Here is a 15,719-nt window from a genome sequence, read left to right on the forward strand (position 1 = left end):
GTGCCTACAAGTATTTATATAAACTGAGACTCCATAGGGATTATTTTTTGGCAAAGTGTAAACCGCTTCCTTGTCTGTTTTTGCAGCACGAAAAGAACACGCAGAAACTTCCTATCAGCTGGTGACTGTGCAAAAAAGGTTGGTTACATTCAGTGTGAACCCCATCATTGTATTAATATTTTCCAACATCACAACTTTTGCTGGGCAAAATTGGGCACACACACCAAAGGTACTGCAAACTGTGATATCATGCTTTCTAGACTTCTTCTACCTGCCTCAAAATGTGTGCAACTACGCAGTGAGCTTAAGACACAACTCTAGAAGCAACAGTGTCAGACAACAAATTCAGTCATAGAGATTACAGATCAAAAACATATTACATTAACTCTTAAACAAGAGTTAGACCCATAGGTATTGAAAAATTTTAATTTGAAAATTGAAGTTATAGTAACAATGAAATTAGATTCACAAAAGTCAAACTGTCACTGCCAAAATTAGATCTTACAGTAAGTACAAGTAAATACATTACTGTTAGTCCAATTGTAAATTAATAGTCCCTTAGAATTAGCAACACAGGCAGCTAGTAGGCTGCTAGCTTGGTTAGCTAGCAGTATCACTTTCAGCTAGCAGCTATTAACCAAACACATAACAACAATTACAAAACAGCTGTTATAAAACTACTACCACTACTAATATAAAATGGCATTTGGGAGAGTAGATAAAAGATGCCATGTCAATGTTTGCTTGTTCAGGGACTTACAGTAACAAAATGGTGTAACAATGTCATGTTGTATCTCAAGTCTTCCATTCTTACACTTTCTATTAAGTGCCTTCACACTGATAAATGTGGCAAAATGCAGTGTACTATGAGTATCCTTATGGTGCACTCATAAGAGTCAAAACGTTGGGTGTGGACAGCCATCTTGGCTACATAGTGGAAGAGGAGGGACCACCAGCGTATTTTTAACTTAACTATTTTTAAAGCTGCAGCAGTTGCGATCGTAAAAGTAGAAGTACATTCTTTTTTCTTTTGAAATAAAATTTAATTAAAGTCAAGTGAGCAAACAAGCGGGCAGATATTTTTGCATGCAACAATCACGGCTAAATGGTGGCAACAATGATCTGCCCAGTTACAATTCGCCATTAAAAAAGAAGAAGCAGTCAAATCTTGCGATCGTCATTTCCAGTTAGTGCACAACGGCAGTGTTTGATTTGAGACCACACTACCCTTTCAAAACTCACGCATTAAGCAAGTAAGTGTAAGTGTACTAATGGAACTATCCAAACTGAGACACACTCCCAGTTAAACTGCCACCAGTAGTGGTGTATACTAGCCGCAGAATGTTAAACTTAAGCAGCAGCTGAGTGGCAAATTAACTGAAATAAAATCACACCTTAGTGTTATTTTATTGTGGTTTTTTGTCCTTGTTCAGTTTTCAGGACTTGGCTTTGTACTTTGGACTGAAGCACAAGTCAGGAGAGAAAGAGGTGACGACTGGCCATTTTTTCATGCTCTGGTTTGAGTTTTGTGCCGACTTCAAGGCCAGGTGGAAGCGGGAGAACAAGATCATATCTAAAGAGAGGTATATCAGATAGCCCTGTGCATGAGCATCTCTTGAAGTTCCGCTATTTTATTTATTCAATTCAAAAAAATGGTTTCAGTTCACAATTCCAATAATAATAATAATCTCTGGAAAAGAAGTTTTTCATCACCAAACTATGAATTCCAGACAAAATGTCATTGTCCGTGAGTGATTAGCTCCCTAATCTGTTGGTGATAAAATTATGTTGTGTCTCTGCAGGGGAACACCCTACCTTATGTCATTGTGGTTTATGTTGTGTCTTGAAGAAGTCTTTGGTTTGACTGAACTAAACTTTTTAGTTTAAAACTGACTTAATTTATTTGTGTTAAATTGGATCACTTTGACCAATTTTCTGGTTGATTCATTACATTTATGCTGTATTTAATATACTGTACATGCCAAAGTTTTATCAAACCATTAAACCAATGAACTTAACACGTTGTTTTTGCAGATTAAAAGAGGCCCAGCTGTCAGTGAACAGGATCACAGGAGAGAAGAAAGTGGAGACCAGAAAGATCAACCCCAACAGCCTGGTAAGACAGGATTCAGTACAGTCAATATGCTTAAAAGGCAAAGAGGGTTTTCTTCTCTGTGTATTTTGCTTCTGTGGGTAAAAACACACAAGGAAACATTTTGTAAACCAGGTCTCGAACATGCAGTGCAGATCCACATTAAAATCTTAGACCACCTTAGGCTGTATTTAAACAGCCAAAATAAGTTTCTATAGGAAATATTTTCTTACTCAGACAGTACATACATTAGTACATTAATAGACTGCAATGTTCTCAACTCTATTTATAAGGATAATCCTAATTTGCTCCCAACAGAAAGAGCGACTTCGCCAGAAAGAAGCCAACATATCTTCAACTTAAGAAACTCAGGAGGTATAAAAATGCTGCGGTCACACAGCCATCTTCACCGAGCTGGATCAGACAATATGAGACCCAATCGATGTTTTTCAGTTTTATTTGTTTATTAGTTTTATATTCTTATGTCCATAATGTACTTGCATTCATCAACTGAGAACTTTATGTAATATAATTTGCTACTTAAAAATGTCTTTAAATTTAAAAGATTAAAAAATAATAATTGTGCAATATTTAGACATCAGAAATGGCTTCAACTGTGTATAGATTCTTATATTGCACTTAGGGTTAGCATTGGTGCATGGTTTTGCATTGATTCTGACATGTAAAATCTAATCTTTACAGTGTTTTACCACTAATAAAATCACTAATCTGGAAAATATGTGATGTAATAGGTTGAAAACTGTTTTATTTACAAGCAGCTATACAGTAAATGATACATATATTAAACTCACACATCCCACACAGTGGAAACAATAAACATCTGAGTCCTTTGGAGATGTGTCCATATACACACTCTGAAAAGGTACACATGTTGCACAGCCAATATCCTGCATGTTGTTACAAACCAGTCTGCTTTAAACTGAAACACAAGCAAGTCACCTTAGAAGGAACGTGCCACCTGAATAAACCACTTATGTATGATGTCTGTAAGCAAAATTAGTGGTAAATTACTGATTAAAGAATGGCCCAGGTAAATTCCTCACCTCCCACTTTATTCTCATGTGTCCTTTAAGCAAAATACACTTTCCGTTTTTTTTCTTTCACAAAGCTGCCCTTTTCCTCCAGTGGAAGAGGACCAGGATGCATTAGTTTGCATTTAATCCGTATCTACTGTTGTGCAGCGGCACAGCTTCACGCGCTGGACCCGTTTCTTCCTGGTGCTGGGGGTCTGCCCCGGACAGAAGAGGGTGTAAGTGATGGTGCTGAAGGTTTTGGGTTTGCAGGCAGAGCAGGACTGAAAGGCTTCTCCGTCCTGGTAATTATGCCTCGGGATGTAGAAGGAGTTGCACTGTCCGTAGCAGAACCGGTTGATGATGGTGCGGCTCAGGCAGCCCTCCTCCTGGATGGTCTGCTTTAGCGGCTGCGTCTTGCACCAATCCAGACGCAGGTACCGGCGCTCCGTGACGTGGAGCGCTTCCTGACTGGACTCCAGCACTTCGTCGGTCGAGGTTACAGGCCCATTCCCGCGGGAAATTAGTCCACTGATGGCGGGCTGAAGGCATCTATCCGACTCGTTTGGGTTGTATTTGTTTGGATGTGGGAAAGCGCCTTGATAGGTGACAGCAGCAGTACTCCTCAGCGGGCTGAGCAGCAGCGCCAAAACTGCAGAGATCAGTACTGATGGCGTCTTCATCTTTGAAACTGAAAGGGGGGAACAAAAGTCAGTCATTGATGGTGATAACTTTACGCACAGCTCTTACGCGCACATTATGCACCAAACAAGCGGTGCGCTTGTTTTATTTTTCAAACGTGATCATTTAGGACGTTAATTTAATAAAGACTGACTTACGTGTTTTGTATTTCAGCTCCTCACGAAAACTTTATCCAGTCAGACAGTTTACAGTATGTGTTTCTCCTTCCGTTCCTGCGTCCTCTGTAGTGGCTTTATGAATAACACACTGAGGAGTTTTCTAAACTGTTTTGAGCTTCAGAGCTTCAGCAGAACACGCCCCCACTCCCCACCCCAAAGAAAACCCTGATCCTTGCCTTATCTTTTTGAGAGGGGGAAAAAATCCAACTCCAAGTTTTGTCAATGCAGATAAATCGTTTATTTGACATTACAGAACAAAAAACATAACACAAACAACATGAAGTGACCCCAGACAGATTAATTGCTGCCTGTATTACTGCAGTGTGGTGAAGTGAATAGATACTAATCAGAATAACGTTTACAATATTTGCCATGCTACAGTGACTTAGTTAACAGTCATCCCTTACATGACAAAGCAAAGCTACAACCACTTACAATTGGCTTCTAAGAATATGATCTGTATGGAATATTTGCTTCAAGACACAGAGGTGATTATATGGTTATATTGAGACATAAAAAAAAGTAACTTTAGAAACTTCAGAGTGCGGGTAAAATGATCTCTGTACAGTCACGAGTAATAATAACTTTGTCATTCAATATTCCTCCAAATTAATATATCTTTATACAACTTCTTTTTATAATACAGTTGTAGATATCCTATACACTGCCAGACAAGTTCTTAACACATTGTATTTTAGCATTTTGGGTTAAATGGTTGAATCTCTGGAACTGTGGCTCTATACATGCTTTAAAATTGGTTGGTATAAGAAACATTTATATCCCCTATAAATGGCTTAAATCCTGAATATTCTTACCAGATATTTAAACTATAATATTTGGCTCACTATTGAAGTTAACACTGTACAACACAGAAGGTCCGCCAGACCTTTTTCAGTCAGAGCTCTTTCCAATTTCTGTATCACACTCGAAGGTGTAAGCATTAATGCTCAAAGAAATTTATTAGGATGTAGATATTTTCTCTCCAAGATAATCTTTCTAACTTCAGAGTAATAACAGTGTGTTGAGATTTTGCATTTTGTTTTTTATCATGAGCTAAAATTTACTCCCCATGATGACAGATGAGGGTCACAGATTGTCAACAAGGCCATAAAATGTTGTTTCCATGGACCAAGCTCTCGGATCGTAATGCTTTATCATGGGAAGATGTACTGTTACGGTCTACCATTCAAGCCCATATGTTAAAAATAAGAGCAAAAGTTGTGAGACAGATGTTGTGGCTAATTATTGAACAGGATCTGGGCCAATTAATATTTCTGCATTACAATAAAAAAGTGTGAACAACTTCAAAAATCGTTCTTATTTTTCAGTACTTGCACTGAAGTCACAATCCCATTGCTTGTCAACCAAAATGCTTAAATATGTAGAGTTAAAAACCAAGAGTACGCTTTAATATTACAGTCGGTGTTGCAGGTGCAGGAGTTTAGGTTGTGGATTTGCTGGCAGCAGAGGCGGTCGGTGCCTCTTCCTCCTCTTCCTCAGAGAAGTGAGGAACAGATTTTTTGGCGACCACATTGTCCAACCTCTGGCCCTTTAAATACGGGTTGACACTCTGCAGGGAGGCAGAAAGAAAAATATCGCTATACACACTGTAAACATGTACGTAAATACTTAACGTCTGACCATATAGATATAAATCTGAATAAAAATGTGAGTTTCGAAGTAAGGTTCAGAAAATATCCCTTCACATGTAAAGCAGTGAGTACTTCTCTCTCTTCAGTGCTTGTGATGTGGTTTCTCAGAAATAACACTACAAAAGAAGAGGGGAAAAAAACACTATACCCTTTTTCTCCTTTTCGGGCCTCCTTTCAGTTTTTGGTACAAAAGCTCCTTGTTCTGAAAGGACACGCAGAAAAAACAGTTTTCAGACATTAAATCGTGTATCTGTTGTTTTACAGCCAGTTCCTTTGTTCCTAAATTACAGTCAACAAATTGCCTGAATGCCTTTTCAGGGAATAAAAACAATGAAAGGTGAATGAATGATTTCTGAAGGCCAGACCTACCAAAAAATATGTTTTGTTTGAACTTTGAAATGGCAAAAGCCTTGTGTTCATTTTGTTTTGAAGAAGTCGCCAGCATGAGAAACCAAAGCTGTGACAGCATGTTCCAAACATTCAGAGAGAAAAAGACGAGAGGATTTCTCTACACTACGCTACACTTGTTGTATAGCACTAAAACACACTCTTAACTTACAATAAGGCATTTAAACTCTAAATGTGATGAGATATTAATGCTACAATTGTTGTGGTATGCACCTGATATTGTGTCTCATGTAGTTGCTGAAGGCTTACTTTATGTGCGTTTGAAAAAGGGGAGAATGTTAATGAGGTATTTCTGCACAATAATATCACTCATAATATTTCACTATCCTTTATATCATTGTAACTTGAATATCTTTGGGTGTTGGAGTGTTGTTTGGACAAAAGAAGCCATTTGAAACTGTAGTTAAACTTATCACTGATCTGTGATGATACTAATAATTATTAGTTCCAATCCTACTCTGTACTCACCCACTTCGCCAGGGCTGGGTAGTCGTGCTCTGGGTCAAATAGGTGCTGGTGTTTTTGAAACTCTCTGCTGAACTCAGCTGTGTCAGGAGCATTTTCCAAACAGCCATCTGCTGCTGTGAATGTGAGGAAGAGCAGACAGAGAAGAAGAAGAAGAGAACGCATCATCTTAACTGTTCATCAGGGTTGCAGAAAACACCAGAAATAAATCAGAAAGGGGTTATTTTGCCTTGTCACTTCCAAAAAAGAATGGAAAGAATTGGCACTGTGGCAGCATTAAAGGCGACATTTGCCCTGATTTTCACACTGAGACATTAGTGTGTTTATAAACAATGTGTTCAGAACAAGAGCGTCAACCTGTCTTTCCCAGGGGGCAGGGGTTTGGAGGGTCTGGGTAGCCGTGGTCATCGCTGAAGTCTTTGGGAACATTGTCGCCTGTCAGCTCTGCCACGATGTTGGGGATGTTGCCAAGGGGACCGAGGTGCTGCAACCCCTCGTGAGCACCACCTTGTGGAGGAAAACAAGCACTACAATCACCACAAGAACATCAACCAGAAGCACCACCAGCTAGAAAAAAAAAGCTTCATGATACAAGCACAGGCATCAATGAAGCCTTTACAATTTTGTCATATATGACAATATTGTGTTCAAAGATAGTTCTCGAAAGGTTTGGGTTTTTAATAATTGTTTCAGCAGAGGATTAAACCTCATCTGAAGCAATTATAATTAAATTTGTAAATTTACATTAGTATTTGTCTCCTTGTTTTGTTGTCTAGCCTACATGCTTTGTCTGCGGTAGGCTATAAGGAATTTGTGTTTGTGTGTGTTGAAAAAGTAGGCCTAAGTAGTTACAGAAAGACCACATCCACATCTCCCTGGGAATGTCCGTTTCAATTGGCTCGTCGACTGTTAATGTAAAAGACTCTCACGTTTAGAAATAGACTCAACACAGCCTACCCTGTATGCTCTGAGGCCCGACAATGTTGGTGGCCTGGTGGGCGGGATACTCCACCCTGGGCCGAGCGATGCCCAGCTGCTCCATGACGCCGTGCAGGAGCCGCTGGATGTCGGCCTCAGACACCTGGTCCGCCGTGCGGGGACTGCGGGCTGGAGCCCTGCCGAGCTGCGTGCACAGGAAGAGGCCGAGCAACGATAACCGCACCGCCGAGCCCATTTCTGTCATCTGCGGGGAAGAAAACAATCGATTTAGGCGTGTAACACATATGCTGTATCCTATTAAGACATGGTTGGGTAATTACAAAAAAGAGCACATAATAGCCTAAGGATAGATTGCGAAGGATTTTTAACGTTAGCTATCTCTTATTATGGCTAATTGAAACAGTAATAGACATCCTGAATGGAATAAAGCCTTGGGTGCTCTGTAAACAGAGGCAGTTAGGCCGATGTAAATAGTCTATAAATAGCCTAGGATGATATGGCTATCAAACAGAAATGTATACCAGCTGCATTTAATTAAATTTATTTGATGACGTGTATAATTTTATTACTAGAAAACATCTCAGATAACAACAAGGAATTTCGATGTATTTTTTTCTTACCGTATCAGCGCTGATGGGACTTGCCTACTTCGCAAGACCTCTGTCAAGTTGTCCAAAATACAAACTCGAATTTCCGGTTTCCAGATTAAAAGCTTGCCTCACAAACACGGTGTAAAAGGAGATTTAAAAATCTGTTTTTCGCAAATTAATTCTTCATTCATTCATTTAAGTTGGTTTTGCATGAATTTAGATTTGAATGCTTCATTGTTGTTCTAAAATCATTGGCCCGAACGCTTTGTTTTCCCCGGTTCATTTTTCTCCTACTTTATTTTGAAGGAAAAGCATTATGCAACCTTGCGGGGGGATGCGCTCCGCCTCACGTCATGGTTCAGATGCAGTTGCTAAGATACAAAAAAAAATCCTCCCTTTTCATTGGCTGACAGTTATTTGTATAAGACACAAAAACAGCAGAGCACTGAGAATAATCACAGGTGTCGGGAAAGAAAGGCGTGTTGAATGCATACAGGCCAATACAAAACGTAAAAGACAAATCCAGTTTTATCCAATATTTTATTTCTATATTTATTCCTCTATATATCCTATATTTAAATATCTACCTCTATATAAACACAGCAATAAAATAAATATCCCCTTTTCAGGACACTAGATTTAAAGATAATTCTGTAAAAATCCAAACAACTTTACAAATCTTTATTGTAAAGGGTGTAAACAGTGTTTTTCATACTTGTTCAATGTCCCATAAACAATCAACGAATATGCACCTGTGGAATTGTCGTTAAGATCCTAACAGCATATGGTTGGTAGGCAATTAAGGTCACAGTTATAAAAACTAAGAACACTAAAGAGGCCTTTCTAGTAAATCTGGAAAAACACCAATGGAAAGATGCTCAGGGTCCCTGCTCATTTGTGTGAACATGCCTTTTGTATGCTGCAAGGAGGCATTAGGACTGCCGATGTTGCCAGGGCAATAAAATGCTATGTTTGTACTGTGAGATGCCTAAGAAAGCACTACAGGGAGGCAGGAAGGAGAGCTAATCGTCCTCGCAGTGGCACAATTGGCCACATACACAACACCTGCACAGGACTACAGGGCCACACCAGATATTGATTGTTACTTTAGATTTTGAGCCCCCCTTGGTTCAGAGACACATTTTTCCATTTCTGTTTCTCACACGTCTGTGAAACTTTGTTCAATTTATGTCTCAGTTGTTGAATCTTTTTATGTTCATACAAATATTAACACATTGACTTTTCTGAAAATAAGAGCAGTTGTGAGGGGACATTTTTTGCTGAGTAGCTATATCTAGCTGTATCGGTTTATTTTTGTATATATTTTTTCTTCCTTCATCCTGTATTGCTCAGAAGCTTCGTATGGCCACTTGTGACCTCTGATGGTGATGTAATATGTTGCCCATTATTTCATTTCAATCATAATTCTCTATCATTGGATTTGGGCTTATTTCGGGGTTTAAATAATATGTTTTAACTGATTTGTTTAACTCATGTGGATTGCTTTAATGAAGCTCTGTGGTCAGTAAATTGCTGCATGTCCAAACTGTTTTGTTCTTAAACCTCCACAGATATGCACTTTAAAATGCTTCTACATATATTTAAAGAATGAAGTATCAAGTAGTAAGTAAAAAAAAACAAACACATTTATTCATTTGAAAAAAGTATTGTGAAACGTAAATCCAGCAGTCCTTGTGTGAAGTAGTCAAATGCATAAATTAATTAAAACGTAGAATGTTAAAATGTAACTTAAGATATCTAAAGACTCTAAACTGCTCTAAGACAACTTTAAATAAACTGGGCTGTCAGGCATCACCGGATCATAAAATTCTGCAGTAATGTGGGGCCACCCACATGGCAGCTTCTTAATATTTATAATATAGTGAAGTGGATCTTCTCCACAATGCTAGTTTCCCGACACCAATGAGAACAGGAGAGCTGCCTGCATCTGGTCCTTTGGAGGATCTCGAGTAATGACCCAAATGCAGATCTCTTAAAACAAAGAAGACACACAAACCAAAGAATCATCAGATTATGTGTATTACATTTAGAAGTTTATTGTATTTTTTTTTTTTATACATACAGTCAATACAAAGTTCAAAGTACTTGTACAATTCTGTCATCGTTCACCAATCAGCTTATGATACTATATACTCAAAAAAGCACAAAAAACAAAACTGCATCATCTCCCTACAGTCTCTCCAGTTAGTTCTCAAAATGCTAGATTTCACATTTTGTAAAAAACATTCTCAGTCTTAAATCACCAATTTCAGGGCTATCTAATTACTCAGTTGGTTTGACACTAAAGAAATCCTGTGAAATTAACAAGCTTTTATAATTTACCTTTTTAGTCTCTCTTGCAGGGTCTTGCATGCATGTTTGGGGGGACTGTCCAATAAAACCGTTGCAGGTTTGAGAGTTTGGTCTGAAACAATTTTTTTTATCATTGCATTCAGTAAAAAATTAAAAATTCTCATCCATCAGAACTTGTTTGACATTGTGTTTACCTGCAAAAGGCATAAAGGTCCTAAAGAGCTGGACATTAGGGAAAGTCTCCAGGCCGAGGCTCCTCCTGAGCGATTTTCTCTCTCCTGAGATGGACCCTTGGTTCTGCTCAGAGACTGTAGGCCTGACCTTTGACCTTCCTTGAATCCAGGAGGCTGTCTTACCAGACTGCATTACTTTGAGTATTTGAAAAAAAAATAAAAAATAAAAAAAAACATTAAAGCACACAGAAGGCCTTAAGTTGAAAAGAAGCCAATGACACAGATCTATTTTAGTAGCACAACGTTTCCAATGGCTTACATCTTTTTTTACCTTTGAAACTGTGTCTTTTTTTTGGCCTTCTCTTTTCATCTTTTAGAAGATGGAAATTCATCAGAAACTCCATACTGTCCATTACAGCTTTAGGAATCACACCTACCAAAATAATTGCAGATATCCAGTCTGTTCAAATACCCTTAATTAAACAGTGCCTAGACAGAAAGCTTGGTTTATTACCGAATAAGTCAGGATTTTCGATGAATGTGCGCAGGACAAGAACTCTGAGTTCAAGTCTCCCTTCAGACATCTCTGCCTTGTTGGGAGGCGGCAAAAGACACGGAGCGAAGACTGTAGCGAGGTTGGAGCTGGTCATCAAGTTGTCAGTGCATCTGACAGCAGGACAAAAACACATGAAATAAAATCATTAGCATGTGCTCATCCTGCCACTGGAACATTAGTAAAATCATGTCAGAAGAACATCCTGTACTTTTAGCTTATTCTGTAAAAGGGGAAAATGGCAGTGAGGGGTTACAAGCAGACAAATGGTAGGCAACCACTTGTGTGAACATGCAATACTAATGCAAGTTACTCAAGTGTAGTTACAGTTACCTTGCTGTTTAAGTGTAAAATTAAACTAATTGTAGCCTATTTAACATCCCGACCCCAGAATAGGCCTATAAATGCCATGATTATGACGGAGTAAGAGACGTCACTGCCTACTGCTTTTCTTCTTTAATCAGACAAGGGCCAACGGACTGTTGTTCTGTCATAACCTGCCATACAGATTTTGCCCAACTAGAAACAACAAGTATGACTGTGGTGCTCTTTTCACCTAGCCGATAAGGTAACCTAGAAACAGTGGCTTCTTTTTTGGAGTTTTCCCTTCATCTGGATTGATCAGCGAAGTTGTATGTTGATGGTGATTTTTGTAAAGCCCTGTAAGTTAAACTTGATTTTGCTGATTTTGGGCCACATAAAACTGACTAACAGGACATTAAAATGGCAAAAATAAAGCAATAGAGTCCAGCTTGTCGCCCAGATGGCAGCTTTAAATCTGACATTTAGTGTTTAAAATTCTCACTTTGCTGCAGATATGCGTCAGGTAAAAAGGTACACCATTGTTCAGTTTGGGCACAAGTGTTGAGGACCACAGGCTGACAACACCTGACAGATGAGCATAGCTTCAGTGACTGTTAGTTTCAGAACTTAAACATTGGTGTTATCTATTTGACTAACAGCAGATCCAATGCCAAAATCAAATCAAGTTCAGCTTTATATAAACACACTGGTGCATGGTGAAGCAAACTTTACGTCAGCCCGATTCTGGTTAGAGCTTCCTCCAGTGCAGACTGAAGTACTGTCATGTGCCCTGAACTCTTTATCTACAAGGTTTTAATTTCCCCATGTTATATTCTTTCAAACCTCTGGGAGACTTTGCAGAGAAAGTCAAACAGGTAATGCAGACAGGAGAAGTTTCTGGCAGGTAGCAAACAGGACAGCAGCTGAAGGGCTGAAGTCCTGTCCTGCAGGTTGGGCAGCGCCTGGGCTTCAAGTAGAGCTGTGTGGAGCTCTGTGGGAAACAAAGGCTCCGGCAGCTCCCTGCAAAACTGTTTGATTAGAGTTGCCACGTCGTAGGGGTGGGCTGTGGATAGACACCCCTCTTGACAATTCAGCTTGTCCTGTAACAGACACAGAAAAATGCGACACTATCTTTATCTTGCCAGAATAAAAAAAGGTCACATCATTAACACCATAGGCTACATGCAGCATCACATAACTTGTTTAGTCACAAATCTAATTGAGACACAGCTGACAGATTAGTGTTGGCTCTAACCACCAGATGGCGATATTACCAGAGTAGAAATGATATTTAACATCTACAAAATGTTAAAATCTCACCTTGAGGGTCTTAATGCGAGGAAGAGAGCCCGGTTTTCTGAACAGGCCTACAGTCCTAGCACGCTCCAGAAGAAATGAACAAGCATCCACCAAAAAGCTGTTGTTCAAAAAGAAAAAGGATCAGTCTGACAGATTTTATTTGACAAACATCCTAATCCTGCTACTCACCAGGGCACCAGTCCAAACTCAGGAATGTATTGCCTGGGTACATTTTCCAGAGGAACCCCAAAGACCTTTGAAACACCGATGACCAGCCTCTCCTTTTTCTTCTCAAAGCTCTTCACAGTTATCCCATAAATAACTTCAAGGTGAAACTGAATTACATTACTGTTTGTAACCTTCATGCTTTAAATATCCAAATGTGTCCAAGTCCAAAACTACACAATTTTGACTGTGACACTACAATCTCTGTTACTCACTTAGTATATTCACTGGTGAATGAAAGAGTCAGGCTTTATTATGCTCATCCATATCACCTGTGGCAAAGGTGACAAGGAAGGAAAAGTGCTGTGTTCAGGTTCAAACAGGGAAGGTGGTAAATATGAGCTTTCAACTATATACCAACTATCACTTCAGCTTCAGCAATACAATTACTGTCCTTACGTTCAAATTCAAGGTACTTATACTTCACATGATTATTTTCATTTTAACTTTTGCATCTCAAAGGCAAATATTAAAGTTTTTACTGATGGCTTTAGTTACTAGTTACTTTTCAGATTACAATTTTTCATACCTTGACTAGTGAAAACTATATATCTCCAAATTTAGTGTTAAAATTTATGTGATAAGTTACTTTATGTGTTGAGAAAATTATCTTACTCCTTAAGCTGAGTTAAATAAACTATTTAAAACTGTCCTGGAACAGCTGGAAAATGCATCAACACACTTTTTAGGGATACCTGGTTCTCACAGGACAGCAATGCTACAAACATATGATGAGCTTATAGACCATGATGTTTGGCTGTAGATTAGTGAAGATCATTATCGATATTTCTGATGCCAACGATTCTTTCTGTAGGATCAATAAAAGGATCGATATATAAAGTATCTTACTGTCACCAGGACGGTCTAATTATAGTTGGTTCATAGGAACTACTTCTCCTTCCACCTGTCAAAGTTATGCTTGTGCTATGGCTCTGTGACAAAGCGGAGCTTCTTTGAAGTGAGCCGCTGCAGTCCTTTACGTTTCGCAGGATTGAATACTGTCTATGGCTGACTTTACATAATAATGCCGCTGTGTGTGATGTGTGTGCAAAGACAGTGAAATACTTTGGCAACGCCGCAAACTTCGCTAAACATCTGAGATTAAGTCACAATAATATGATGTTATGAAGTGACGGTTCTGAGAAGGATATTTTTATTATAATTAAATACTATGACAGTAGTTTGATGTCTTGCCATTATGCAGCTATTATTTGGAATTGGTAAACCTGCAGCCTCCTCCTTATTTCCCTCACAAAATACAGAAACAGGAGGGGAGAGGGAGGTCACATTAAACTAGAAATAAAATATGTAAAAAGTATTAGTATTGGTATCGGTAGGCAGTACAAGCCTGGGTATTACTTAGTACTGGATCACATAGGAATAAAGTGGTAGGGCCTATCACACATCACTACTGTAGATTAAACTACCCGACAGTATATAAAAAAGCTCAAATTAGCTCAACCTTACAGCATAAAAATACAACACATACATGATGTTAATCCAGAAACATCATATATGATAGTAAAACACTGACTGTGACCATTTTTCTGCAGAATGAGTATTTTTACTTTTGAGACTTAAGCTGATATTACTTGTTACTTTTACTTAAGGTTTTGAATGCAGGACTTTTACTTGTAGTGAAGTATTTTCACAGATTGCTATTAGAACTTAAGCAAAGGATCTGAATACTTCCTCCACCACGGGTGATGGATTTGATTTCTCACACTATTGTAGATTGGGAATAATATAATAAAAGACAAAATAAACAATCTCAAGCATCATAAAAGTAATCTGTTCAGTGAACCACTTTTGAGTGGACTTTTGTGGTAAAACTAAAGCTAAAAAGTAACTACCCCATTAAATCCTCAAATGCATAATTTTCTGTTTATTGTGGCCCATGCCCAGAAATTGCTTTCCCATTGTTCAAAAAGGAAAAGCAGCCTGAAAGGATCATTTCTGTAGGCTCAGTTATACCAGATGTCTGGCAACATCAAGGAAAGGATCCCTACAAGTGACTCCTGGTGACACCCTTTGTTTTTAACACTCATGGACAATTTTCACTCTGAAATCATGCGAGATGCGAGTTGTTGCAGGAAGAAGCTGGTGGAAACGAGGGAGAGGACATTTTTGTGTACACTGAAGAACTGCTAGCTAGACTTTATTTCCTAACGTTATTCCAACACAATAAACTCCTCTCTCCAACTCTGACTCACGTTTCCACTGTCGTCTTCCTGCAACAACTTGCCTCTCACGAGAATTATCCTTGAATGAGACAGCTAATGCAGCTAGTTCATTGCTGCATTGGCTGAAGTTATCTGCTGCACAGATTCCAAAACTTCTTAGTCATTTTGACACAAAATATGTGGAAACAGGGCCCAGGTTTTAAAAAATACTAAAATTACCCTTTAAAGTCTTAAAACTACAGTGACACTTTAAGCATTTAAAACAACTTTATGTGTGTGATGTTTTACTATTGAAGTATGATTTAATTCCAGCCTTTTAAATAAAGGAAAATAATTTTATTATTATTATTATTTATTCCTCATATGTAGCCTGCCTTTGTTAGGCAAACAATTAAAATATGCTTTTTCAGTCTCACATGGTCTTAAGCTAAAAACTCATGATGTCTTGAGGAAATTCACATATTTTACTGTTAAGTATAGAGTATTTTTAATTTATTTCTAATTTCAATTTCACAGAGAAGAGAATGCTGGGTCAAAACTCCAGCTTGTGGTATTAACAACTTAATGTGTGAGAGGTGTCACCAAAAGGACAGTGTTCATACTTTAAATGTTGCCGGTTGCCTTTAAATATGA

General features: G+C 38.5%; 4 protein-coding genes across 7 annotated transcripts in view; 1 reads left to right on the forward strand and 3 right to left on the reverse strand.

Moving 5' to 3' along the window:
* fmn1 (formin 1) overlaps window positions 1-2,831 on the forward strand; it is a 29,144-nt gene extending 26,313 nt beyond the window's left edge. For both annotated transcript variants that reach the window (XM_038727421.1, XM_038727422.1), the window contains 4 exons: window positions 87-138; window positions 1,434-1,583; window positions 2,035-2,116; window positions 2,411-2,831. In XM_038727421.1, the coding sequence (XP_038583349.1) occupies window positions 87-138; window positions 1,434-1,583; window positions 2,035-2,116; window positions 2,411-2,455 (329 nt within the window). In that variant the 3' untranslated portion in view covers window positions 2,456-2,831. The remainder of the gene's footprint in view (window positions 1-86; window positions 139-1,433; window positions 1,584-2,034; window positions 2,117-2,410) is intronic.
* Window positions 2,832-2,838: 7 nt separating this feature from the next.
* Window positions 2,839-4,089, reverse strand: grem1a (gremlin 1a, DAN family BMP antagonist). The gene is made up of 2 exons (XM_038727423.1): window positions 3,963-4,089; window positions 2,839-3,814 (listed from the first exon to the last, which is right to left on the reverse strand). Exon 2 carries the CDS (start codon window positions 3,804-3,806, stop codon window positions 3,270-3,272), a length of 537 nt encoding a protein of 178 aa, XP_038583351.1. The 5' UTR covers window positions 3,807-3,814; window positions 3,963-4,089; the 3' UTR covers window positions 2,839-3,269.
* Window positions 4,090-4,196: 107 nt separating this feature from the next.
* On the reverse strand, window positions 4,197-8,135 carry LOC119909234 (neuroendocrine protein 7B2). 2 transcript variants are annotated; one of them, XM_038727343.1, is made up of 6 exons: window positions 8,068-8,135; window positions 7,466-7,691; window positions 6,866-7,015; window positions 6,512-6,621; window positions 5,784-5,837; window positions 4,197-5,553 (listed from the first exon to the last, which is right to left on the reverse strand). In XM_038727343.1, the coding sequence occupies exons 2-6, from the start codon at window positions 7,689-7,691 to the stop codon at window positions 5,425-5,427; spliced, it is 669 nt and encodes a 222-aa protein (XP_038583271.1). In that variant the 5' UTR covers window positions 8,068-8,135; the 3' UTR covers window positions 4,197-5,424. The 2 variants fall into 2 exon arrangements, with proteins under 2 accessions (XP_038583271.1, XP_038583270.1); XM_038727342.1 differs by having other exon boundaries at window positions 6,512-6,624.
* Window positions 8,136-9,658: 1,523 nt separating this feature from the next.
* LOC119909233 (rho GTPase-activating protein 11B-like) lies at window positions 9,659-13,139 on the reverse strand. 2 transcript variants are annotated; one of them, XM_038727340.1, is made up of 8 exons: window positions 12,868-13,138; window positions 12,700-12,796; window positions 12,223-12,479; window positions 11,038-11,189; window positions 10,855-10,956; window positions 10,545-10,718; window positions 10,381-10,462; window positions 9,659-10,029 (listed from the first exon to the last, which is right to left on the reverse strand). In XM_038727340.1, the coding sequence occupies exons 1-8, from the start codon at window positions 13,041-13,043 to the stop codon at window positions 9,903-9,905; spliced, it is 1,167 nt and encodes a 388-aa protein (XP_038583268.1). In that variant the 5' UTR covers window positions 13,044-13,138; the 3' UTR covers window positions 9,659-9,902. The 2 variants fall into 2 exon arrangements, with proteins under 2 accessions (XP_038583268.1, XP_038583269.1); XM_038727341.1 differs by having other exon boundaries at window positions 9,942-10,029; window positions 10,381-10,425; window positions 12,868-13,139.
* Window positions 13,140-15,719: the final 2,580 nt, after the last annotated feature.

Source organism: Micropterus salmoides, unplaced genomic scaffold, assembly GCF_014851395.1.
Source record: "Micropterus salmoides isolate LMB-PRFRI ecotype aquatic unplaced genomic scaffold, ASM1485139v1 Ms_hic_scaffold_18, whole genome shotgun sequence".
In the NCBI taxonomy this organism is placed as follows: Eukaryota; Metazoa; Chordata; class Actinopteri; order Centrarchiformes; family Centrarchidae; genus Micropterus; species Micropterus salmoides.

Coding starts and splice junctions, on each gene's coding strand:
- grem1a (XM_038727423.1), bottom strand. CDS start 3,806: ATGAAGACGCCATCAGTACTGATCTCTGCAGTTTTGGCGCTGCTGCTC.
- LOC119909234 (XM_038727342.1), bottom strand. CDS start 7,691: ATGACAGAAATGGGCTCGGCGGTGCGGTTATCGTTGCTCGGCCTCTTC. Junction 7,016..7,465: donor CGGGCCTCAGAGCATACAGG/GTAGGCTGTGTT, acceptor TTCCTCCACAAG/GTGGTGCTCACGAGGGGTTG. Junction 5,838..6,511: donor ACCCAGCCCTGGCGAAGTGG/GTGAGTACAGAG, acceptor GTGTCCTTTCAG/AACAAGGAGCTTTTGTACCA.
- LOC119909233 (XM_038727340.1), bottom strand. CDS start 13,043: ATGAAGGTTACAAACAGTAATGTAATTCAGTTTCACCTTGAAGTTATT. Junction 12,480..12,699: donor CTCGCATTAAGACCCTCAAG/GTGAGATTTTAA, acceptor TGTCTGTTACAG/GACAAGCTGAATTGTCAAGA. Junction 10,957..11,037: donor CGAAAATCCTGACTTATTCG/GTAATAAACCAA, acceptor TTATTTTGGTAG/GTGTGATTCCTAAAGCTGTA.